Raw genomic sequence first — 24,503 nt, forward strand, 5'->3', positions numbered from 1 at the left:
ACTTACGCGTAACACCTAAAGCTGCTTTAGACACTTCGACGCGGTTGACTGTAAATCAAGTGAGGTTAATTGGACGAAGCGCCGTAAGGGTGAACGCACTTTCAACAATTAGGGCAGGTCAAAAAGTAACGAGAGAGAGTTTTCGCTAATTCAGACACTGGAAGCGTTTACGCTAATGCTCTTGAAAGTCGCAACGAGAAAAGGTCTTTGCCGTTCTTCATTGAATTATGCAATGATGGGACAATGGTTGCATGATGAACGAACTTATTGAGCCACGTTATCCAACTATTAAATTAAAAGTGAACGTGGAACGACTTTTTGCACAACACAAAATGATAATAAAAGTCGCATCGTTTCAAATGGAATAGACATAGAGAGTGTTTTTAAAGAATTTGTTTGATTGAAATTGTATAACTATTGAATTTTAAATAGTTTTTCCTATAACTATTTCTATCAAGCCAAAATTAAATGAACCAACAATATTTTGTTTTCTATTCATATTATGACTTTTTGTAGTACTTTTCTCTTTGTTCATCACTCTAGCTTTTAGATTTTTTGGAGATAAAATCATATAACTGAAGACTTGTTGGATGGATGTTCTTCCAAAGGGAACAAGCTGTTGATGGTCCCTTAAGCATCGATATTTTCTTTCTATTCCACTCACAACTTAGTAGTACCTTTGTACTTGTTTATTACTCTGTTTCTAGATTTTCTGAAGATAAAGCCATATAACTGAAGAGAAAATGCTTCTTAATTGTCATATTTGAATTTGGAATCAAGAAGAAAATGTGTCTTAAACTTACGCCTTTTGTTGGTTGGATTTTCTTCCATAAGGAACCAGCAGTTGATGGTCCTTGAAGCATTGATATTTCCTTTATATTCCATCCATGAATTAGTAGTACCTTTCTCCTTGTTCATCATTTTACTTCTAGACTTTCTGGAGATAAAACCATATAACTGAAGAGAAAATGCATCTTAATTGTTATATATAAATTTGGAATCAAAAAGAAAATATGTCTTAAAGTTACGCCTTTTGTTGATTGGATCTTCTTCCATAAGAAACCAGAACTTGATGGTCCTTGAATCATTGATATTTCCTTTCTTTTCCACTCATGACTTAGTAGTACCTTTCTTCTTGTTCATCACTTTGCTTCTAGACATTCTGGAGATAAAACTATATAACTGAAGAGAAAATGCATCTTAATTGTCATATGTAAATTTGAATCAAAAAGAAAATACAATATGTCTTAAAGTTAGACCTTTTGTTGATTGGATCTTCTTCCCTAAGGAACCAGCACTTGATAGTCCTTGAATCATTGATATTTCCTTCCTTTTCCACTCAAGACTTAGTAGTACCTTTCTTTTTGTTCATCACTTTGCTTCTAGACTTTCTGAAGATAAATCATATAACTGAAGAGAAAATGCATCTTAATTGTCATATGTAAATTTGGAATCAAAAAGAAAATGTCTTAAAGTTACTCCTTTTGTTGATTGGATCTTCTTCCATAAGGAACCAACAATTGATGGTCCTTGAAGCATTGATATTTCCTTCTATTCCACTTATGACTTAGTAGTACCTTACTCCTTGTTCATCACTTTGCTTTTAGATTTTCTGAAGATAAAACCATATAACTGAAGAGAAAGTGCGTCTTAATTGTCATATTTGAATTTGGAATCAAGAAGAAAAAATGTCTTAAACTATTGCTTTTTTTTTTTGGTTTTATCTTTTTCCATAAGAAATCAGCAACTGATGGACCTTGAAGTATCGATATTTCCTTTCTTTTCCACTCTTGAGTTAGTAGTACCTTTCTCATTGTTCATCACTCTGCTTCTAGATTTTTTGGAGATAAAACCATATAACTGAAGAGAATGCATCTTAATTGTCATATTTGATGTGGAATCAAGAAGAAAATATGTCTTAAACTTACGCTTTTGTTGTTTGGATCTTCTTCTATAAGGAACCAGCAATTGATGGTCCTTGAAACATTGACATTTTCTTGCTATTCCACTTATGACTTAGTAGTACCCTGAAAAAAAAGTGCATCTTAATTGTTATATTTGATGGTGCTTGAAGCATCGATATTTTTTTTTTTCTTCCACTCATGATAGTAGTACTTCTTGATCATCAACTAATGGATCTTTACGACTCGATAAATGAAGAACTTTTTGAAAGAATTAATTTATAATTTTACTTCTTAAAAATTTATTTTTCTGGAAGTATACTATTTAAACCCCACAGTACTAAAAGTAGAAAGAATTTTAATTCTCCATTTCCATATGTTTACACAATTAGCTTGCTTAGATTGTCTGCTAGTTTCTTTCTTTCATAACATTTGAGTTTTTTATCTAATCTTTGCCTGATAGTGATTGAATTATTTGTAATTCAGTAAACTATCAATTAAAAATATAAAAGTTGGAATACAGAATGTATTTGTTATTGAACAACAATCCTTCAGGTGTAATTTAGCTATTGTTCATCTGATTGAAACAAATTGAGTATCATTCGACATATCATTTAGTGACCTTTCTAATGAAATGTAATTTTATCTCAGTGGCAATTACCGTTCATTTTGAATACTAATTTAAGTAAAAGCACGAATCCAGGAGCATCTGGCGAAGAGCACAAATGAAAAAACAATGAATACAAAAATGTAAAAGAAAACTAGTGTAATCCTTAACGACGCACAAATCCATTTCCGATATCGGAAACGTGTCAAATGACGCCAATAAAACGTGCCGTTAAACCCCAATCGTCGAACGCTGCGACAGTATTAAGGCGTCTCGTTGCCGACCACATTAAAATATTGAATATTTCTGAGCAGGAATTCCGACTGGTGCCCGCAGTGAAATCCCGAAAATCCTTTGGATAAGGACGGAAGAAATGCCGGGCACGTATTCAATGTCGGGACGCTTCCACGGCGCCACCCTGAGCTCGGCGGCTCCGCTTTAATGGACGGGAGATGGAGGAGAGTGAGCTACGGATAACGAGCGAACGGAGACGCGACTCCCCCGGAACGCACCGCGTCGTAAATGGAGGAAATTAATTTCCCCGTAATGGATTTGGTGATAATGTTCCGATGCAAATCCTCAGGATTTGCTTATTAACGGATTAGCCGAAACGAATGGCACTGAAAGGGTTTTGGTGGCGGGATTTCGTGTGAAATTTTGCTGGTTGATGCACATTTTTCAAATCCCCCGAGGTGACAAAGACACCTCAACCAATGTTATCCCGGCCATAAGTGGATTTGAAGGCATCAATTTGTTCTATATCATGTTTATGGGCCATTCAAGTTTTTCCACCGGATCCGTGTACACGGGATATCCAAAAATATTGATCTACAACACAAAAACAACTCTCCTCGTACGTACATTTCCGTAAATTTAATGCTTGTTTATCTGGTGTGTCAAACTCGGAGTTGTGAACGAGGGCAGTTCGAAGCGGAGAGAGAGGAATTGAGCCACGTGCATGGTACATTTATAGAACTAAAACATTGTTGTGTTACCCGAGACGTCTACGAAACAACGGCGTACGCGTTTGTCTGGTCTTGCGGGGTTTTGTTGTGGTGAGAACAAAAGCAAAAGTTTTGCTTCAGTAATGACGTCTTTTGAAAGGGAAAACAAACTGGTCATGTTAAAAACAAAAACATTTTTAGCAACTAAAACATTTGAGTTTCTAAAACATATTTAAACAAAAGAGTAAATATAATTTCCTTGGTGTTTTATTGAATAAGAATTTATGTTACAACTCTGTTTTAATTAATTCTAAACTATGAATTTAATTTATGTATTAATAAAGAGTAAATTAAATTTAAAAAATATTAAGGAAGCAATTAGTGAGACAAAATTAAATATTGATATTCCAATTTTCAGGAAAAGTCACTTGATTTTTTTAAGCTGTTGGAAACATTTTAAACAGAAAATAAAAATTAATTTCCTTGGTATTTGTAGGATAAAAATTCATATTACAACTCAGTTTTAATTAATTTTAGACCATTAATTAATTTATTAATTTACTAATAAAGAGTAAATTAAATTTAAAAAATATTGAGGAAATAATTAGTTAGATAAAATTACATATTAATATTCTAATTTTCAGGAACAAAATCACTTAATTTTCTAAATCTGTTGAAAACATATTTTAAACAAAAAATCAAAATTAATTTCTTTGGTAACTGCAGGATAAAAATGTATGTTACAACTCCGTTTTAATTAACTTTAAACTATGAATTTAACTTAATAATTTATCAATAGAAAGAAAATTAATTTAAAAAATATTGGAACTAAACTGTTCAAAATTCTCTCCTTTTTTACTCTATTCTTAATAATTGGACAAATTTTTGTCTCAGAAAATTAATTAATGAAAATTTTCAGTTTAAAGTCTTGATAAGGTGGAATTTTTGAGAACTTCAATAAAATTCTCAAAATACAACTTTTGAGATTCTCTTTCTTCTCATACATTAAAGTGGAACTAAACTATTCAAAATTCTGTCCTCTTTTACTCTATACTTAATATATTGGATAATTTTTTTGTCTCAGAAAATTAATTAATGAAGACATTCAGTTTAAAAGTCTTGATAAGGTGAAATTTTTGAGAACTTCAATATAATTCTCAAAATACAACTTTTAATATTCCCTCTTTTCTTTTACATTAAAGTGGAACTAAACTGTTCAAAATTCTCTCCTTTTTTACTCTATGCTTAATAATTGGACAAATTTTTGTCTCAGAAAATTAATTAATGAAAATATTCATTTTAATGTCTTGATAAGGTGAAATTTTTGAGAACTTCAATAAAATTCTCAAAATACAACTTTTGAGATTCTCTTTCTTCTCATACATTAAAGTGGTTCAAAATTTTCTCCTTTTTTACTCTATGCTTAATATATTGGATAATTTTTTTGTCTCAGAATATTAATTAATGTAAACATTCAGTTTAAAATCTTGATAAGGTGAAATTTTTGAGAACTTCTCAGATTACAAATTTTGACATTCTCATTTTTTCTCATCAATAAACTGTTCAAAATTGTCTCCTTTAATCCGTGTTTAATATGTTGTATAAATATATAGTCTCAGTAAATTAATTAATGAGGATATACAGATTAAAGTCACGATAATGATGATGTTACTTAACTCTTAGTATCTTGCCTAACAGAATAATCATTAGCTCTTTAAAAATCTAATGTAAACCAACTCTGATAAGAAGTTTCATGTATGTCAAACTTCTAAAACATGTTAAACGCGTCTGGCATTTAATAATTAAAGGAAAATTAGTTTAGTTACGAACGAGACAGTCTAGACGATAAAACGTAATAGAAACTCAAATAAAACGTCATTTATATTACATAAATGTATTTCCCCAATTAAAACTAAAACAACGGAGCGTTAAAAACATGTCCGTTAGAAATATCCATCACGAAATTTCACTAGTCAGAATAAAAATGACAAACGATCATGCCGTGGTAATTTTTTTTAATAAAAAAGGTCAAACCTGTAATTTCATTAGCATTTCGCGGAAACACCAACTTTTGTAGTGTGGCTCATTTGCCAATGTCTGCCATATTGTCCGGTGTTTTAATGAAATGCGTTAATTTTAGTCAAAAGCACTTTAATTTTTTTTTTTACATTATTTGGCGTGCTTGGAACGAATTTGTCGCGTTACGTAGACTGTGCTGTGTGTTTGCAATGTTTCATTAGCTAAAAACTTTTCGTAATTAAAGTGCGAAAGTAAATCAGTTTTGGGGAGAAGTTTTATTGCGGCGTCTTGATGGACTGTTTTTGTAATTATAATTACGGTTTCCGGAGTTGCTGTTTTGTAAATTTGTATATGCAAAAGTTTTGGAGAAACTTCTCAATAAATTACTTTAATCAGTTATTATTAAGAATAGTTAATTAGTTTATATTTTGTGAGTGAGCTTGTTGCTAAAACTTTGTATATTAATATATCAAACCAAAAATTTATTTAAATTTAAATAAACTAGAATTAATTAAAACACAGTTGTAACATTAATTTTTATCCTGTAAATAAACGGAAATTAATTTTTATTTTTTGTTTAAAATATGTTTCCAACAGCTTTAGAAAATTAAGTGATTTTGTTCCTGAAAATTGGAATATTAATATTTAATTTTATCTAACTAATTATTTCCTCAATATTTTTTAAATTTACTCTTTATTAGTAAATTAATAATTTAATTTCATAGTCTAAAATTAATTAAAACTGAGTTGTAACACGAATTTCACCTTATTAAGATTTTAAACTTAATGTCTTCATTAATAAGATAAAAAAATTATCCAATATATTGAACATAGAGTAAAAGAGGAGAGAATTTTGAACAGTTTAGATCCACTTTAATGTATGAGAAAAGTTGGAATCTCAAAGGTTATATTTTGAGAATTTTATTGAAATTCTCAAAAATTTCACCTTATTAAGACTTTAACTGAATGTTTTATTAATTAATTTTCTGAGATAAATAATTTATCCAATATATTAAACATAGAGTAAAAGAGGAAAGAATTTTGAACAATTTAGTTCCATTTTAATGTATGAGAAAAATGGGAATCTCAAAAGTTGTATTTTGAGAATTTTATTGAAGTACCCAAAAATTTCACCTTATCAAGACCTTAATCTGAATGTCTTCATTAATTAATTTTCTGAGATAAAAAATTTATTCAGTATATTAAACATAGAGTAAAAGAGGAGAAAATTTTGAACAATTTAGTTCCATTTAAATGTATGAGAAAAATGGGAATCTCAAAAGTTGTATTTTGAGAATTTTATTGAAGTTCTCAAAAATTTAACCTTATCAAGACTTTAAACTGGATGTCCTCATTAATTAATTTTCTGATATAAAAATTTCATACAATATATTAAACATGGGTTAAAGGAGAAGAAAATTTTGAACAGTTTATTTCCACTTAAATATATGAGAATAAATTTCACCTTATCAAGTCTTTAAACTTAATGTCTCCATCAATTAACTTTTTGAGATAAAAGTTTCATACAGTATATTAAGCATAGATTAAACGAGGAAAGAGTTTTGATAAAAGATGTACAATATATAAACGTATATTAAAGAAGGGGGGAATTTTGAAGAGTTTAGTTTCACTTTAATGTATGAGAAAAATTGGAATGTCAAAAGTTGTATTTTGAGAATTATATTGAAATTTTCCAATAAATAATTTTCTGAGACAAAAGCTTTGTACACTTACAATAAAGGAAATGATTCTGAGCAGTCCAACTTTAATTAAAAGTATATACCTGATAAAAAATGAGAATGTTAAGGTTGTGAAATCATAACAGTCACTAGAATTAATTTCATTTAATTGCAACAAAAATATTCTAGCATTTAAACAATTAATATTTTTTACCAGGTTACAGACTTTATTTAATTTAACGAGTTTTGAAATACGCAAACGTTTCTTAACTAGACCTTGATACGGTACAAGCAAAAAACTTTCACCAACAATTTTAAACATTTAAATTTATCGAAACGATAACGATTAAAAAAAAAAAAACTGCGTAAATTTCCTCGAGATCGCAATTGACGTCTTTTTTTTCTACGTTCCAGCTGAACCACATCCTGCCACTTCGGATTTCAGCCGTCATACACTTGTGAAACCGAGAATATATCATGGGAGAGAAAAAAGACAGATATCATCGACCAAAGAAGAGGTGAGCAATCGTTTATTTTTATGCGGCAGACATTTGGTCTTTGGGACTTGAATGTCTCGATTATAAAAATCCATCATACACCGTTCAGTCAATTTTGTTTCCCTTATCAATGCAGCTGACTGAAGGCATCGGCAATTAATGATGATGTTTAGATTTTGATCTTCTAATCACCGAGCTGATATATAATTTATAAATTGTTACGCTCACGTAATATAAACAATTTTTTTATCGTTCCCACATTAAGACGTCTGGGGAACTTTCTATTACGCGATGATTAAATAACAAGGCAATTATTAACGATTTTCCACTTGCATTTTTATTTTTTCAAACCCAAACAGCGACCTTATTGTTCGAGCTTTCCCACAACGCCAATCAGACATAATGCAGAGCTGATTAGAGTGTTCACGACCAAAATAATTGAGCACATCGTTCGCAGCTTGAATAGAGCAATTAAAAACCCGAAACTCAATGGCACAAATTGTGATTGATGCGCACAACACAACGGTTTGTGTGACTTTTAACAAATTAAAAATGATTTATACCGATTAAAAAAGCGTGGCACGATTTTCTCACAAAATTTCACCACAATGAGACGCAGACTGTTAAACTAGTTTTCCGTAATGACGCCCGTTTAATTGCTTCCAACCGGGCGTTAGCCATCGTAGAAATTGACTTTCAGTTAATATTCGCGGGTTTTAACGGGTTTTAACTGTAATTTTAGCAAACGGTTACGGACCGCATTTACGACACCGCACTTTTACTTTATGCCGGTTTTATTGTAACCTATTCGAGATCCGAGTTTTAGTGGTCACGGATTTAACGGGACGTTAGTTATCTCTTTTGATGCAGTCTATTTCTAAAAGTAAACTTATTGCGTGGTGTTTCCGGTACATCAGACAATATTTCACTATTGGGGAACAGAGTTAAATAATCAAGAGCTCAATTGTGTTTGGGATTCGAGTTTTTAATTAGTTTCTATTATTAGTCTTTTTGTATTAAATATGTTGTTTGCCATTTTTATTCTGATTATTGATATTTCTAACGAATGTTTTTAAACTCGTTAGTTTAACATAGTTTTAATTGGACTTACGTAATGTTAATGACGTTTTATTTAAGAAATAGAAATTAAATTTTCTTTAATTATTAATTGCCAGATGACTTTAACACTCTTAACAGTTTTAAAACATTACATCAAAGTATGTTTGCATTCGACATCTTGTGGTTTAATTGTTTAATAAACTGTGGCTTCTGAATCTTTTATATAACACCTCTGAGACAAAATACAATACTTGATGCAATATATTACACATGGCTCAAAGAAGAAGAGAACTTTCAGTACCTCCACCTATATGTATGAGAAAATTGAAAACATACAAGTTTGTAAAAATTTTACTTTATCAAATATTTAATTTGAAAATCCTCATTGAAAAATTGTCTAAGTTAAAATACTTTATACAAGCTATTAAATAGGTGGTTATTATTATGGGAACTTTTAAAAATGTTAATAATTCTTTTATTTATTATGAACTGTTAAAATAATATTAACATTCAACCAATTTAACTAAAACAATTTAATATATTTCAATAAAGTAGCTATAATTATGACCACTAGTGTATATTAGAGGTAGAAAGATTTTTGAAAATTTTAGTTTAATTTAAATATATGGGAAAAAAATGAGACTAAAACTAAATTTTTGAATCTTTTATTGAAATTTCAAGACTTTAATCAAAATATTAATTAGCATTAATTAACTTTCTGAGGCAAAATCTTCATACAACATATTCTACATATTAAAAGAGGATGAAAATATAATTATTAATTAATTATTTTGAGAATTTTATTGAAAAACATTCAAAAATTTCATCTTAAGTAGACTTTACAGTGGATATCTTTGTTAAATAATTTTCTGAAACAAAAGCTTCATACAATATATTAAATATAGATTAAAGTACAAGAGAACTTTGAACAGTTTCTGACATAAAAGTTTCATAGAACATATTAAACAGAGATTAAAACAGTTTAGTTCCACTAAAAGTTCACCTTGAATATCTACATTAATTAATTTTTTGAGCTTACAATCTATTAAACTTAAAATAAAGGAAATAATTCAGAGCAGTTTAGTTCTACTTTAATTAAAAGTATGTACATAATAAAAAATGAGGAGATTAAGATTGTGTAATTATAACAGTCACTAAAATTAATTTCATTTAATTGCAACAGAAATAATCTAGCCTTTGAATAATTAATATTTTTTACAAAGTTACAGAGTATTTAATTTAAAGACGGGTTTTGAAATACGGAACTAAAAAGGTACATGTTTTTTTTAAGAATAAATTTATATTAACCAGTTGCATAATAGACACACCATTAACAGAAAAAACAATAAACATTCTTCCAATCCAAGTAATTCAACTGATACTTGTAATATATTTTAAATTAAAGTTGCTATAATTATGGCCACTAGTGTATATCAGAGGTAAACGTTTTTTAAAAAATTTAGTTTAATTATAATATATGAGAAAAATGTGAATGTTAAAAACTAAAATTTTGTGTCCTTTAGTGAAATTTCGAAATTTTTAGAAGAATATTAATTAGAATTAATTAATTTTAATGTTTGAAAAAAAAAAAATATTTTTGAGAAATTTATTAAACTTCAAAAGCTTCATCTTATATAAACTTTACAGGGAATATTCTTGAAAATTAATTTTCTGAGACAACGTATTAAACATATTTGAACAGTTTAAAAGTTCCATATAATATATTAAACACAGATAAAAAGAGGAAAGAATTTTGAACAACTTAGTTCCACTTAAATGTATGAGAAAAAATGAGAATATTAAATAAAAAGGAACAGAAAAGTCCCATTTTCTGAGACAAAAACTTCATACAACGTAATAAACTTAAAGTGGAAGAGAATTTTAAACAATTTCGTCCCATTTAATCGTCCATTCTATAATCTAACTTATTGCTTATAGTTTTCTCATACTTAAATAATCAAATCTTAAGAGGCAAATTGTGTTAGCGATTTTAATTAATTTCTTTAATTATTTGTATTAAATATGTCATCGAATCAAAAGGATTTATGTGTTGTTTGTCAAGCCAAGGCCACTAAGATACAGATAAAGAATCTGGTTCAGTTTAATTATTAATGCGATTGTTTAAAATGTAATCAGCAAAATTGTAAAAACTGTTTTACTAAAGCATCATCTCAAATTTTTATTTCCTTAGCGTAATCTCTTAATATTTTAAGATTAATAAGACAAACAAGTTTATAAACTTAACTACTAAATTCAATGTATTTCTAAAAACAGCTCCATTTCTATAATTAAATTAAATGTGTCGAAAAAAAGTGATTTCGCCCACTTTGTTAAGCTACAAACGACAGTTGATGTGGTATAATAATGGTACAATGACTCTAAGTGCACAATTTGATAAGGACTTGTTTGTTATCTGCCGGCGTTGCTACTTCCGCTTTTATGTGGAAATATTGGTCAGTCATGAGCGTTTTGGTTTGACGTTAATAAAAATACCAATTAAAAAGTACATATTTGTTTATAAACTTTTTTATTTATCTCCAGTGGAGGGATCAAAGATCAATGGAGGCTATGGATATGGATCTGATCAATTACTCCATTACCTAACGGATATCGCAAAACACATTACAATATACAACAATATCCTGTATAGATGTTTTAGATAATATAGGATCCTTAAGTAATTAATATTCATGTTATTGCATAACATTGAATATTCATGCTGAGTCAAATGATTGTACGTTCCCAATAAAGTTGACCACATAAATTATAAATTTATGGTAACAGATGTGTTTGGCTGCATAATAATTAATAGCGAATGTTCAGTTCAATGGATAATTCGCACAAATTATGCGGCGGTGTATCGAAATTTATAATAGTTCGGCGAAGTTAAATTACTTGTTTAATTTCCTTGCATGGTAAAACTGACAACAGTTAATTGTGCAACAGTACCTTTAAATTTGTTTACCGTAATCACGGTTGGGAAATAATGGTCGAATGAGGACACAGTCTATTTATTGAGCCGGTGCTTCACGCCTCTGTAAATTAAGATTTGGGAATCATATTGTCCCACATTGGATTCAATCAACGGTAATTGGCTGGACGTGAACTTTTTTGGCACTTGAACCATGTTTCCTCTGTCGGTGCGGCACTAACACCGCTTCAATTTTATTTTAGGGCAGTGAACACATTAACCACTTAATGATCAAGTTAGACGTAGACGACGAAGAATTTATTTTAGATCTAACACTCAACAAACAACTGATCCCCAAGGGATTCTTCCATCGGTATCAGGAGAACGGGACGCACAAAGTGCACAGGCCGTCCAAAGAGGTAGGTAGTCATCAGTATCCTTAGCTCCAGAATTGCCTTTACTTTTCGTTCTTGTTTCAGGAAATAGACTTGTGCCACTATAATGGAAAGGTGCGGGACAAGCCCGATTCGTGGGTGGCTCTGTCGACTTGCGACGGACTCTCGGGTGTCATATTCGACGGCGAGACGATGCACTACATCGAAAAGGACTCGAGGATCGTGGACGGGACGCTGGAGGACCAGCACTATTTGTACAAGGACTCGGACTTGGTGGACAACAACAAGACTTGCGGATATGCCGGAATCCCCGGAACCGAACACAAGCACGAGAACCAGTTTAACAGAATATTGAGGGTGAGGGATTTGGATGATGACCACTATGGGTGTCCATTTCAAATCGATCGAATGAGCAAAATAAATTGTTCCGTTAGCAATTTGGTCCAAATTCGTTCGTTTTTAATTTCAGCTCCATCAAAATGTAAAATCCTGCTCAGGGTGATTTGAATAGTTTGAAATTGAATAAACCTTTGACATTCAATTCTCAATCCCATCCTACTCTATAAATTTATTTTAAAAAACACAGAATTAATTAAGCTTCTGAAAAGCAAATAAAGATAAATCATGTTATACAAGTAATAACGGCTTTTTCCATTTCAAATCCATTGTATTATTTTCTGGTGCTGAGTTTACAATTTTATGAAAGAGGAATTTATTTTGCTCTGAGCAATTTCATTACAGATAAAATTAATTTAATTAATTTGGAATGGAATACATAACCTAACCTGACTTTTAACCTCCAATACTGAAAAAAGTAAAGAGTTAATTAATCTGATGAAAAGACAAAAAACGACAAATCGTGGAAACAAAATAATAAAAAACAAAAGGTATTCATTTTAGACATTTTTCATCTCAAATCCATCGGATTATTTCATGGTGGTGATTTTATAATTTGATGGAAAAGAAATTTATTATTTCTTGAGCAATTTACTTAGACAGTTTGGTCCAAATTCATTTATTGTTAATTTGAAGACTATTAAAATATAGAAGCTTAGTCAAAATAATTTAATTAGTTCAGAATAGAATACCTAACCTAATTTTTGACTTCCAATACTTATTCCTATTCAATACAATATTATTGAAAAAAAAATTAAGAATTAATCAAAGTGTTGAAAGGCTAAAAAAAGATAAATCATGGAAATAAAATAATAAAAAAAAGTGTTCATTTTAAGCCTTTTTCATCTCAAATCCGTCGGATTATTTTCTGGTGGTGATTTTATAATTTGATGGAAGAGAAATTTATTATTCCTTGAGCAATTTCCTTAGACAGTTTGGTCCCAATTCATTCATTCTCAATTTTAGGTTTATCAAAATATAGAATCTTAGTCAAAATAATTTAATTAGTTCAGAATAGAATACCTAATCTAACCTAATTTTTGACTTCCAATACTTATTCCTACTCAATATAATTTTATTGAAAAAATAAAGAGTTAATTAAAGTGCTGAAAGGCAAAAAAAATATTAATCGTGGAAACAAAATAATAAAGTCTCATCTCAAGTCCATCGGATTATTTCCTGGTGGTGATTTTATAAATTGATGGAAGAGAAATTTATTGAGCAACTTCCAATACCTACTTCAAAAATGTGTCAATTTTTAATTTCAGTTTTATTAAAACGTAAAAACCTCATTTGATTAGCTTTAACTGGAAATAAACCAAAGATTTCCAAGTAATATTTATTCCTGGAATAGAAATACAATGGAAAAACTACAAATTATTAAACTGCTGAAAAACAAATAAAGATAAATCATGTTATCCAACAAATAAAGAACACAAATCGTAGATTACAGTTTAATCCGGTGTTGTACCTCAATCCAGTTACTTTTGATTCGGGCACGCACCTTGTTTAAATCCGGCCTTTATCCGTACCGGACGTGTCGCCCGAAACTAATTATTTCGACGTTTTCTTTTATTGCAGTACAAAAGAGCCGCCGAACAAAACCAATTGGTCCGCGGTCCGTACAACGCCAACAAAGACTCGAAGTTCGTGGAGCTCGTGCTGGTCGTGGATAACAGGGAATTCAGGGAGTTCGCCGACAGCAGAAGGAACGTGCAAAACCACTGCAAAACCATCGCCAACATTATCAACGGAGTATGTTCATTGTTTGATTTAAATTTCCGGTCGAACTGGGAACTAAACGGAGATGTGTTTTAGCTGTATTCCCCGCTCAATATTTTCATAGCCCTGGTAGGAGTAGTCATATGGAACGAACACGATGAAATCGTTTTCTCGGCGAACGGAGATCAAACGCTCACCAATTTCCTATATTATCGCAGGAAAAAGCTCACCAAAGAACATCCGAACGACAACGCTCAACTGATTACGTAAGCTTTACTGGCGCAACTGTTTTTTTCGTCTACATACACGTTCAATTTTATTATAGGAAATTTAATTTCGAAAATGGCGTGGTCGGAAAAGCCCTGAAGGGACCTATTTGCACGTATCAGCTGTCTGGGGGCGTCAACACGGATCATTCGCCTGTTGTGGGATTAGTGGCGGCAACCATAGCCCACGAAATGGGTCACAATTTCGGTAACCGACTTATTTATTTACTTATCACGACATTCACACAAGGACGCCGAACAAACAAAGCAATTCGCACAAAACACCTTTAAAAATAGCACCTCATAAAACTCAAGCAACAATTTACGAACTCAATTAATTACAGGAATGGAACACGACACAAACGAGTGCGAGTGCCCGGACGAAAAGTGCATAATGTCGCCCAGCAGCGGCAGTACGGTACCCACACATTGGTCGTCGTGCAGTAAGAACTGTCTGCTGCAGGCCTTCGCCCACGGTATGGACTACTGTTTGAAGAACAAGCCCGAGGCGTTGTTCGAGAGTCCCGTTTGCGGCAACGGATTCGTCGAACCGGGCGAGCAGTGCGACTGCGGACTACCCGAGCATTGCGATAATAATTGCTGTAACGCGACCACGTGCATGCTTTACAGCAACGCGAGCTGCGCCACCGGAGAATGTTGCGATTTAAAGGTACCACAGTTTATCCAATAATCGGAGTCTTTACCTAAAACATTTTGTATCAACAGACGTGCATGCCAAAGACTGCAGGAACGTTGTGCAGGTCCGCAGATTATGAATGCGACTTACCTGAGTACTGTACCGGTCAATCTGAGTATTGTCCGGCCAATATATTCAAACTGGACACCGAAGAATGTGATGGAGGTAAATCAAACAGATCAAAGTATAAGAATTAATTGTCTAACACTTAATTACTTCATAGGAAGAGCATATTGTTATCACGGATTCTGTAGAACAAGATCGGATCAATGTAAATTGCTTTGGGGGGAGACGGGAACATCCAGCGACAACGCTTGTTACCAAATGAACTTAAAAGGGACCAATCACGGAAATTGTGGTTATAATCCCATCAATGAGACTTACACCCATTGTGAAAAAGAGTAAGATTACTTCTCAAGTAGTTTAATCCAGTTTTACATTAAAATCATTTCAGAAACGTATTATGCGGGATGTTGCATTGCAAGCACTTGAATGAACGACTAGAGTTTGGAATAGAAGCCGTCGCCACGTTATCTCACAGCTTCATTAACAAGGAGGGATCAATTATACCCTGCAGAACTGTGGTGGTGGACTTAGGAGTTGGACAGATCGATCCTGGATTAGCTCCGGATGGAGCAAAATGTGGGCAAGATAAGGTAAATTCAGCTTTTAAGTTGCCCCATCAAAATTAATTAATTGTGGTTTTGCTTCAGATGTGCGTGAATCAGAAATGTATGTCGGTGAGTAGTTTAAGAGTGGCCGGCCCTAAGTGCCCTGAAGACTGCAATGGCAATGGGTGGTGCAACAGTCTGGGACACTGCCACTGCAAAGACGGATTCGGTCCTCCGAACTGCAAATATCCTGGCCCTGGTGGCTCAGAAGACAGTGGACCTGCAACTGATCCTAACGGTAAGATTTACTGAATGAAACAAGTTTTGAGTTAACGAATGTTGTGTTTTGTTATAGCCCATCAAGCGTTCGCCAATGCCATGTTCATCATTTTCCTGGGCATCATACCGTTCATGGCAATTGTGGCGTTGCTGTACTACTACATGAAGCACAACCTGCGTTTCGGACGCAGCAAGTCTTCTACCCCTACGTATGTAACGCAGTACTTGCGCAACCTAGTTGGTGCATGTAAAGGTGTTGGTCGTAAACCCTCCATTAACATCCCCACCATATCCGATAGAGTAACTGAATCTCAACCACAAATTCGTAAACTAGAAATAACGCCAACAGTGCTCGTGTCAACGACTAACTCAGTCGGGATTACAAGAAGTAACACTATCGGAAAAAATGACAAAAACGACGAACCTATCTATTCCAATTTATCCAATGCTAAGCCAGAAAGCTCGTTTGTTTCGGGTGTAAGAAGGATGTCTTTTAAGAACTTCAGGAATCTGAAACTTAATACTGGCTTGGGATTTAGAAATAGGAGCGACAGCTCTTGTAGCAGTCCTCAAACTGCCGAGACTGTTGTGGCTACGCCGGACACCCAAAATTTGTCTGTTAAGGATATGGCAAAAAAGTTCGGGAACGTTAATCTTTCATTTAATCGAACGTAAGAATAACTTTAGTTCCACTGGCATATAGCTAAATCTTCTTATTCAATTACTTATCTATTGTAATCGTTTATTTTATCTGAATCTAGTTATGCTTAAATCAAATTTCTTTATTAAGTACTTCGTTAAAGTTGTGATAATTTATCTGTGGTAAATATTTTAAAAATCTATATTTTTATCATATGAATAAATCGATAAGCCACGAGGCGAACAATAACTCGTAAATTGCCATTTAACCCCTACATAAAACATAGCATGTAACTTATTTTAGTACATTTCATGTGTGGTCTTGTGCATTGTAATACTATTAATAGTGGTTTTTGATTTGTGTAATGTGTAATTATGTATGTAACCTTTCTAATAATATACACTTATGATTTTATAAAAGCCTGTCTGTATACTGTCCTGCTGTTTCTTGCATGGTACTATTTTCACCATACTTTCTGTTGCTGTATTGTGTAAGTATTGTTTGGTTGTTTTATGCTTTGACTAGAGTTAATTTATCAGTTTGCATTATTTAACCAAAAACATACTTTAAAACTTCAAACAACTTGATTAACAATTTTTATATCACACAGGACCAAGTCTCCATCAAAATCGAGGAACACGTCTTTCCCCTCCGAAATAAGGAAGCGTACGGAAGACAATCACTCGCTACTCCACGAAGACTCCCCCATTTCCAACGATTTCTTCGGAAATTTCAAGGGCTTCTCCATTCAGAAAATCAAAAAGTCGCCGGAAAAGGAAGTAGAACCGGTGCGATCGGCACCCCCTCCGCCAGTAAGGCCGGTTTCTCCAAACTACACCAAACCTCCGCCTCCGGTTCCCGCCGTGACAGTGAAGACACCGGTGGTCACCAGGTCGAACACGGTAGCCGCCAAAGCCAGTTTCTTCAACAAGCCCGTCCAAAAGCAGACGTCCTTCAAAGCTCCGACGATCGGAAACGGAATTGTGACCACGAATAATATTTCAGCGGCACCAGCTTTGCCCCCACCAAATCCGGGAAGTCACGCCAGGCCAATTATATCATCTCCCGTGTTGGAGAATTCAACGTGCACTGCCAAAGAGTTGATCTCACCCCTTAGAAACGCCCCCAAAGTTCCCTTTAGGTCTGCGCCAGAAGTACCAATTAAAGAAAACCAACAAAGACCTTTAAGTTCGGTTGATGTGGTCCCACAAGTTGTTATTGAAGAGAAGAATAAAATAGGAAGCGGTGCCCTCAATAGAATCGCCTCGTTTTTGAAGCCGGCCGATAAAAAACCTGTGGTCAACACGAATTCCTTACCCAGATCTCAGAAGTCGAAGGTGAAGAGCACAATCGATAAGGAGACCTTGAAAACTCTGGAAATATCCAATCCAATTCCCCAAACTCACATAGAAATTTCAATAAGCGCCCTCCCAGTTAGTACTGCCGAAGCTAGTTCCACGGACAACAAAGCTACCGTTACCAGGGCTCAAAGTATGAGGAGCCCAAATCAACCAAAGCCTAACATCCAAACTTTTGGCTCCATGAGGCAGCCAAACGGATCGAAAAGGCCTTTGAGCATTCCGAATAACGTCAGACCAAAAATTCCTCCGCCACCATTACCTCCAGCGAGTGTGTCCAATAAGATATCTAAAGAAAAACCCGACGACAAGCCTTCTCAGAATCAATACGATGATTGCCTGAACAAGGCTGCTCCATTGGCAAATGTCAATGAAATTAATAGTCCTTCCAGTGGGGACAATATTTATGCGGTAATTGAGGACAACAGTCCGCCGACATCTAGTCCTGAGAAGTCCCAAGTAACCAGCAGTTCTGGTTCTACCGAAAACATGGGACTGTTAGGAGAGATAGTTTCCGAAATACAAAATCGGAATTTCGACTCGATTTATTCGACTTCGACCCTAGCTAGGAAGAAAAAAGAAGAAGAGAAACAAAAACAACAAACTCTTTCCCCAGATAGTTCAGAAACGTACGTTAATACGGCTTCTATTTATAAATCACCGGAGAGTGAGTACAGTAACATGGGCAACCTAAAGTCCAGTGCCAGTTCTACTTCAAGTGGATACATTCACCCTTCTGCAGTGAATGTGCCGGTAAAGGAAGAAAAGCCCGAAATCAAATCATATACATCACCATTTAGCAGACAGCCGGGACCCTTGGCTTCAACATTCAAACCAACAAGTCCCTCATCCACAAAAAAGACAGAAAGTGATAAGAATACTAACAAAAGTGCCTCAGTTTTAAACAAAACACCCCCATCACCCACCAACAAAACCCCAAAAGTCGCCAACTCGAACCTGAGTCGGCAGACGACTCCTCCGAACTTGCGGACGAGGAAGCCGTCACCTACAAGAACCAATTCGGCAGTAAATCGTAGGTCGATAACCAACTCGCCAGACTTAGTCACCAGTTGCACGGCAAACGGCAGCTCAAAGTCTCCGGACGTCCTGAGCGGAGGCGCCGCCGCCAAGAAACCCGCCATAGCGAGCACGAAACCAACAGTTACTAAACCACAAACCAACAAAACTAATCCAAAGTCGGTGAGTTTCAAGTCACCACAGTCCAAAACAGGGGAAGTGAAGCCTCCAATTGCCGCAAAAATCACGAAGGCCAATTCGGATGCCAGTGCGTTGAAGCCTACGAACGTGGGACTTAAGAATGCGGCCAAACAGACGTCGAACGTCTCCAGTCTGCAGCAGAAGTTCGAGAAGAACGCAACAGCAAGTGCTAAAGTTACGCCCAAAGTGAAAACCTAGTTCATCAAAATCGTTTAGTGTACATAATATACTTTTTATTTAATTTGACTGTAAAGACTCGATTAATTTATGAACTATTTATGTAATTTTAGCCGTCGACTAAATTATTAAAATATTGTTTTTGAGAGACAATCAAATTCATGTGGTATTCTAATGTTAAGTATTTAAGTAGTTATACTTTTTGTACATACCAAAGATTTATTATACTTTTACTATGAAAATTATTATTATAATATAAATTACTTTACAAATTACCTGTTAATTTTATTTACATTAAATAAATGTCATTTTACAAACAAAGAAAAAGATACATTATAGTTAACTGTTCTTCAAACAGTAAATTTTATTAATATCAACTTTCTTTAATATTTCTCATATATCTATCTATATATGATATATTATTATATATAAGATATTTTATTAAATTATTTCCAGTAATTCAAATAAAGTCAAAATATTTACTTTTATCGTTTTATTTGTATATTTAAAACATATACAATATTTACGATGACTAGTTTTAAAATACAAGTGACTTACTTTAACCTATTCATTAGATACTTATGGAGAACGGAAAAAGTTATTAATTAAATTTTTATAGCAATTATGACTCGACTTGAACTACTTTTATAATTTATTTTGGTTTAAATTTATTTCCTTTTTTCGAAATAATATCAACTTTGTTATTTTCAATGGGACACCCTGTATATTTTTGATTTTAAATTCTATATTTAATTGAAATAAAATAGCTATTGAGCTATTGAGAGTTTTTGAGTTATTAATTTGTTTCTAAAAATTTTCACAGATTAATGATGTAACAAAAATGTATGTAAAGACACCAATTTTGATGGTGGAATATTCATTTTTGGCATACATGTTGACCAAGTATAGTCTTATGAAGAGCTATTATTAATAATCCGAAATTTTATGCATGGTGTTTGTTATTTACCTTAATTATCAATAATTTGGTTGTTTTCAATGGAACTTCATGTATATTTTAGCATAATTAAAATGAATATTAAAACATTCGATTGGTGTAAGCATTAGAAAGGTTCAAGTTAAGTAATAAATTCCATAAAATTTACTAATCAATTCCATTTCCGTTCTCCATAAACTTCTAATGAAAAAGTTAGGTGAATCACCATATATGTTTAGGTGGGTGACAATAATTAAAATCTCATTATATTTTATAATTTATATTTTTGTTTAATATAATACAAAATACTGACAATACAACGTTTAGACAGCAAAAAGTTAACAGTACTTCAAAAAATCACAATTTTTCCTTATTAATAAATTTATATACACAATAAAATAAATATTAACTGTACAATTCTCATCAAATTAAATTAAAAATGAATAGCATAAATTAAAACATTTAATTAATGTTAAACACTTACTAAAAAGTACTGTTAATTTAAATGAACTTAAGAAATAATACTGGGTTCAATAAAAATCAGTGCTAAAATTAACAACAAAGAAATTATTTACAAAAAACACTACAAAATATTTCATTTTACTGTTGAAATAGTTTGTAGATGGTAACATGTACTAGTCTAACACCTAAATCACTAATGAATATGAAATGATACGAACGAATGGAAATAGGGCAGCGATTACATCAAAAATGCATTTTTACAATACAATATTTTGCGTGACTAGTCATAAATGCTTATCAATCTAAGGTTCATATAAAAATAGAGTTTTGATTTATTGTCGATTATTGCATACATTAAGTCTTAATGTACCAGTCATGTTTGATTGCTTCAAGTTACAAAGACACACCTTAAGTTTAAGTCTATTAAGTATAGAGGTATAAAAACTTCTAAATGCAGTAAAATAATTTAGTATAAAAATAGGGTGCCTCAAGATTGTTTGGATCAGAAGCTCGTCACTTCCGAAGCAGCTAGCTACACATCAATAATCTAAGTACAGTTCCATGTTCCATATGAAAGTCTTCATAAATACAAAAGACCCCTTAGCAGCTCGTCTCCAGCGGAACGGACTTGGTCAGATTGTTCACGCTCTGCGAGATGCTGTCACCCATGGACTGCGGTCCCTGCGAGCTGGTCGAATGGTGGTTGCGCCTGTCTTCGAGCCCGTTCTGTCGGTGCTTCCTCATGCACCACAGCCGCTTCACGGCAGCGAAGACCTGGGGCTGAAGTCCGACGACGATGAAGATGAACACGCCCTGAAGACAGTTTATGATGTCGGTCGCGTACCAGATCTCCTGCGGACCGCCGACGGCCCACGAGATCACGTCCGCTATCCACGTCACTCCCATCACGACCACCAGCTTCATGCAAACTCTTCCGAGGGCCGCCCTGAAATAAAACAACCACAATGAATCATTTGATCAACTTTTATTGGGTACCGATTGGAAAAAATGTCATAAAAACTAATGAAACGGTCGTAAAATCTTATCTGCTAATAATTTTTTTTCGAGACGATTCTATCAACGTTTCAATTAAAACTTTTAATTAGATAGGATATTGCGAATATGGCCGCTAAAGCTATTAATTGCTCGTCGTCGATAATTAACTCTGCTTAAATTCTTGAGGAAATTGTGAAATCAAAGATTCGTACATAAAACGTACGACTGACATGTTTATTACTGCAGTTTGCCATTTTTTTGTTTAAGTTGACGGTGGTGGTTGGTCAAACGGTACGCTTGGAATTTATTGTAACAGGATAGCCTTGAAGGTTGTTGGTACAGATACACTTGAACGAACGGTTGACAAGAGTTTTTCACTGCTACCACAAAGTCTACCGACAACTGCATTCTGCTAAATTGCTCTTTGTTGGTGGTGGGCGTTAATTTTTTACTTTTTAGCCACCTTTTTTATTTGCCAACATTAATTAACCCACCAGACGAAGCATATGTGATTCCCCGAAACAAAACGCAGCTCGGGGCCCTATTAGTTACAATGTTGACTTTAAGATCAGTTTTTTGCGACGCCTAACGATAATCGTTTCGAGATTCGCATTCCCGACATACGAAGACCGGTAGTTTTATTAATTAAAACGTCGTTCCCGGCAACACATGCCCACTTAACCGCTGACAACAGTTCGGCCAGTCCGCTTTTTTCGCACCAATTAATGTGTTTCAATTTATTTTTCGAGTAAAGTGCAGCGCAAAAACCCTGCGACGGAATGTGTACCAGTTATCCTGAGTACTAATGTCATTTCGGTCGTCCTTGGACGTTCGGTACTGAGACGCCAATGGCAGCTTAGTAACTCGTTCCTCAGTTGTATAAATTAAGCCGGCAAAAATTTGCCCAGGGGAACAGTCTTATAATTCTACCTATCAATTTTATATAACTATAAAAAATACCAACCTTTCTGTAGTGGATTTGACTAATTCTCTTTTCCACAGCCCACATGTTAACTCTCTGGCAGTTAAAGTAAACAGGGCCAAATTGATCACCAACAACGTTCCAACTGGTCCGTAGAAAAATGTGAATATCTCAGCTGTAACAGACAACAAAACGTATAAATAAGTTGAAATAAAATAATTTCAGCTACTATTAATCATTGCCAACTTGTTTGCTAGCCATATTCCACGGTGTTTTAGAAAAATATTATAAGTTATAGGTGTACGGACTGGTTTTTAAAAATAGACAGCTTACAAGATGTATTTGATCATTTACGGGTGCTAATTGAAGTGTTATTAACCATTTTATGAGGCAGTTATTTAAGTAATTGAAATAGGCACATTCTTGTTAATTAACATATTAATGTAGAAAGAGATTTTATAATTTTGCTTATTAAATAGAGAAGAAATTTATATTAATTATTAAATTAAAGGTAACACCAGAGAGACCTGAAGTAAGTATGTACTTGAATGAAACTTAATATAAAGAAATAATAATTTATATATTTTTAAAGAAAAACCACCTGGTTTTCAAGAAATAAAAGTTATTAACAGAAATGTTTGTTCAAGAGCATTTTCTTAGAATAAATCTTGATTGTCTCATAACAATTGATTTAATAGAAATTTGTGCATGTTTTCAAAATGTTTATATATAAACGTTTCATAAACATTTATCTAACCTTCATCATCACCAATATATTAGAAATAAACTAATTTCAGCTACGATGAATCATTACCAACTCTTATTATTTCCAGGTAAAATTAGAAAAAAATATAAGTTGTAATAATATTAAAAATAATTCTATAGAAATAAAAGATATGTATAAGTTTTTAGTTGATGTTCTTAAAATTAATTTTAATGGAACAATTTATTTAATATTAATTGGAATTACATGTTTTCAAGATTTTTATACTTAAACATTTCATAAACATTCATTCAACTGTCACCTTCACGAATAACTTAGAAATAAACTGATTTTAATTAAGATTAATTATTGTTCAACTTGTTTACTAGTCATATTTCAGGTATTTTTCGAAAAAATATGTTATATTTATACGAACTGGTTTTTAAATATAGGCAATTTGTAAGCTGCATTTGATCATTTATGAGTGTTAATTCAGATGTTATTAACAATTTTATGAGCTAGTTATTGGAGTAATTGAAATAGTCTGTAGTTAAAGGAATATTTTCCTCTTAATTAACATATTAATTTAGAAAGAGCTTTTATAAAATAGCTTATTAATTTCGATTATTAAATTTTTAATTAAAAGTAACACAAGAGACCAACTACTCCATGTATTTTTGTAATAATAGTTTCTTAGGAATTAAGACCTAGTTATAAATAAATAAAAATTATTAACAGAATGGTTTGTTTGAAAGCTTTTTAGTTAATATACTTAGAAGCAATTTCGATGGAATCAGGACAATTTATTTAATGTGAAGTACATATATTTTCAAGATTTTTATAGTTAAACGTTTCATAAACACTCATTCATCTCTCACCTTTACCAATAACATTTTCGTGTTAATTAACATATTAATTTAGAAATAGGCTTTTATAAAATGGCTAATTAATTTCAATTATTAAATTTTTAATTAAAGGTAACACAAGACACCAAATAATCCATATATTTTTATAATAGTTTCTTAGGAATGAAAACCTAGTTGTAAATAAATAAAAATTATTAACAAAATGGTCTGTTTGAAAGCTTTTTAGTTGATATTCTTAGAAGCA

The 24,503-nt window shown here is 32.8% G+C and overlaps 2 protein-coding genes across 2 annotated transcripts in view; one reads left to right on the plus strand and one right to left on the minus strand.

Moving 5' to 3' along the window:
- LOC109601716 (disintegrin and metalloproteinase domain-containing protein 12) overlaps positions 1 to 19,651 on the plus strand; it is a 44,658-nt gene extending 25,007 nt beyond the window's left edge. Inside the window, exons 2-14 of the mRNA XM_049967487.1 lie at positions 7,565 to 7,668; positions 11,881 to 12,036; positions 12,097 to 12,369; positions 13,990 to 14,163; positions 14,227 to 14,396; positions 14,456 to 14,604; positions 14,741 to 15,066; positions 15,123 to 15,258; positions 15,317 to 15,494; positions 15,548 to 15,749; positions 15,807 to 16,002; positions 16,060 to 16,192; positions 17,234 to 19,651. Of these exons, the coding sequence (XP_049823444.1) occupies positions 7,565 to 7,668; positions 11,881 to 12,036; positions 12,097 to 12,369; positions 13,990 to 14,163; positions 14,227 to 14,396; positions 14,456 to 14,604; positions 14,741 to 15,066; positions 15,123 to 15,258; positions 15,317 to 15,494; positions 15,548 to 15,749; positions 15,807 to 16,002; positions 16,060 to 16,192; positions 17,234 to 19,397 (4,361 nt within the window). The 3' untranslated portion in view covers positions 19,398 to 19,651. The remainder of the gene's footprint in view (positions 1 to 7,564; positions 7,669 to 11,880; positions 12,037 to 12,096; positions 12,370 to 13,989; positions 14,164 to 14,226; positions 14,397 to 14,455; positions 14,605 to 14,740; positions 15,067 to 15,122; positions 15,259 to 15,316; positions 15,495 to 15,547; positions 15,750 to 15,806; positions 16,003 to 16,059; positions 16,193 to 17,233) is intronic.
- Positions 19,652 to 21,080: 1,429 nt separating this feature from the next.
- LOC109601719 (probable G-protein coupled receptor Mth-like 1) overlaps positions 21,081 to 24,503 on the minus strand; it is a 68,993-nt gene continuing 65,570 nt past the window's right edge. Inside the window, exons 5-6 of the mRNA XM_020017990.2 lie at positions 22,733 to 22,865; positions 21,081 to 21,718 (exon numbers count right to left, since the gene is read on the minus strand). Of these exons, the coding sequence (XP_019873549.2) occupies positions 21,373 to 21,718; positions 22,733 to 22,865 (479 nt within the window). The 3' untranslated portion in view covers positions 21,081 to 21,372. The remainder of the gene's footprint in view (positions 21,719 to 22,732; positions 22,866 to 24,503) is intronic.

The sequence above is a fragment of the Aethina tumida genome, chromosome 5 (genome assembly GCF_024364675.1).
Source record: "Aethina tumida isolate Nest 87 chromosome 5, icAetTumi1.1, whole genome shotgun sequence".
In the NCBI taxonomy this organism is placed as follows: Eukaryota; Metazoa; Arthropoda; class Insecta; order Coleoptera; family Nitidulidae; genus Aethina; species Aethina tumida.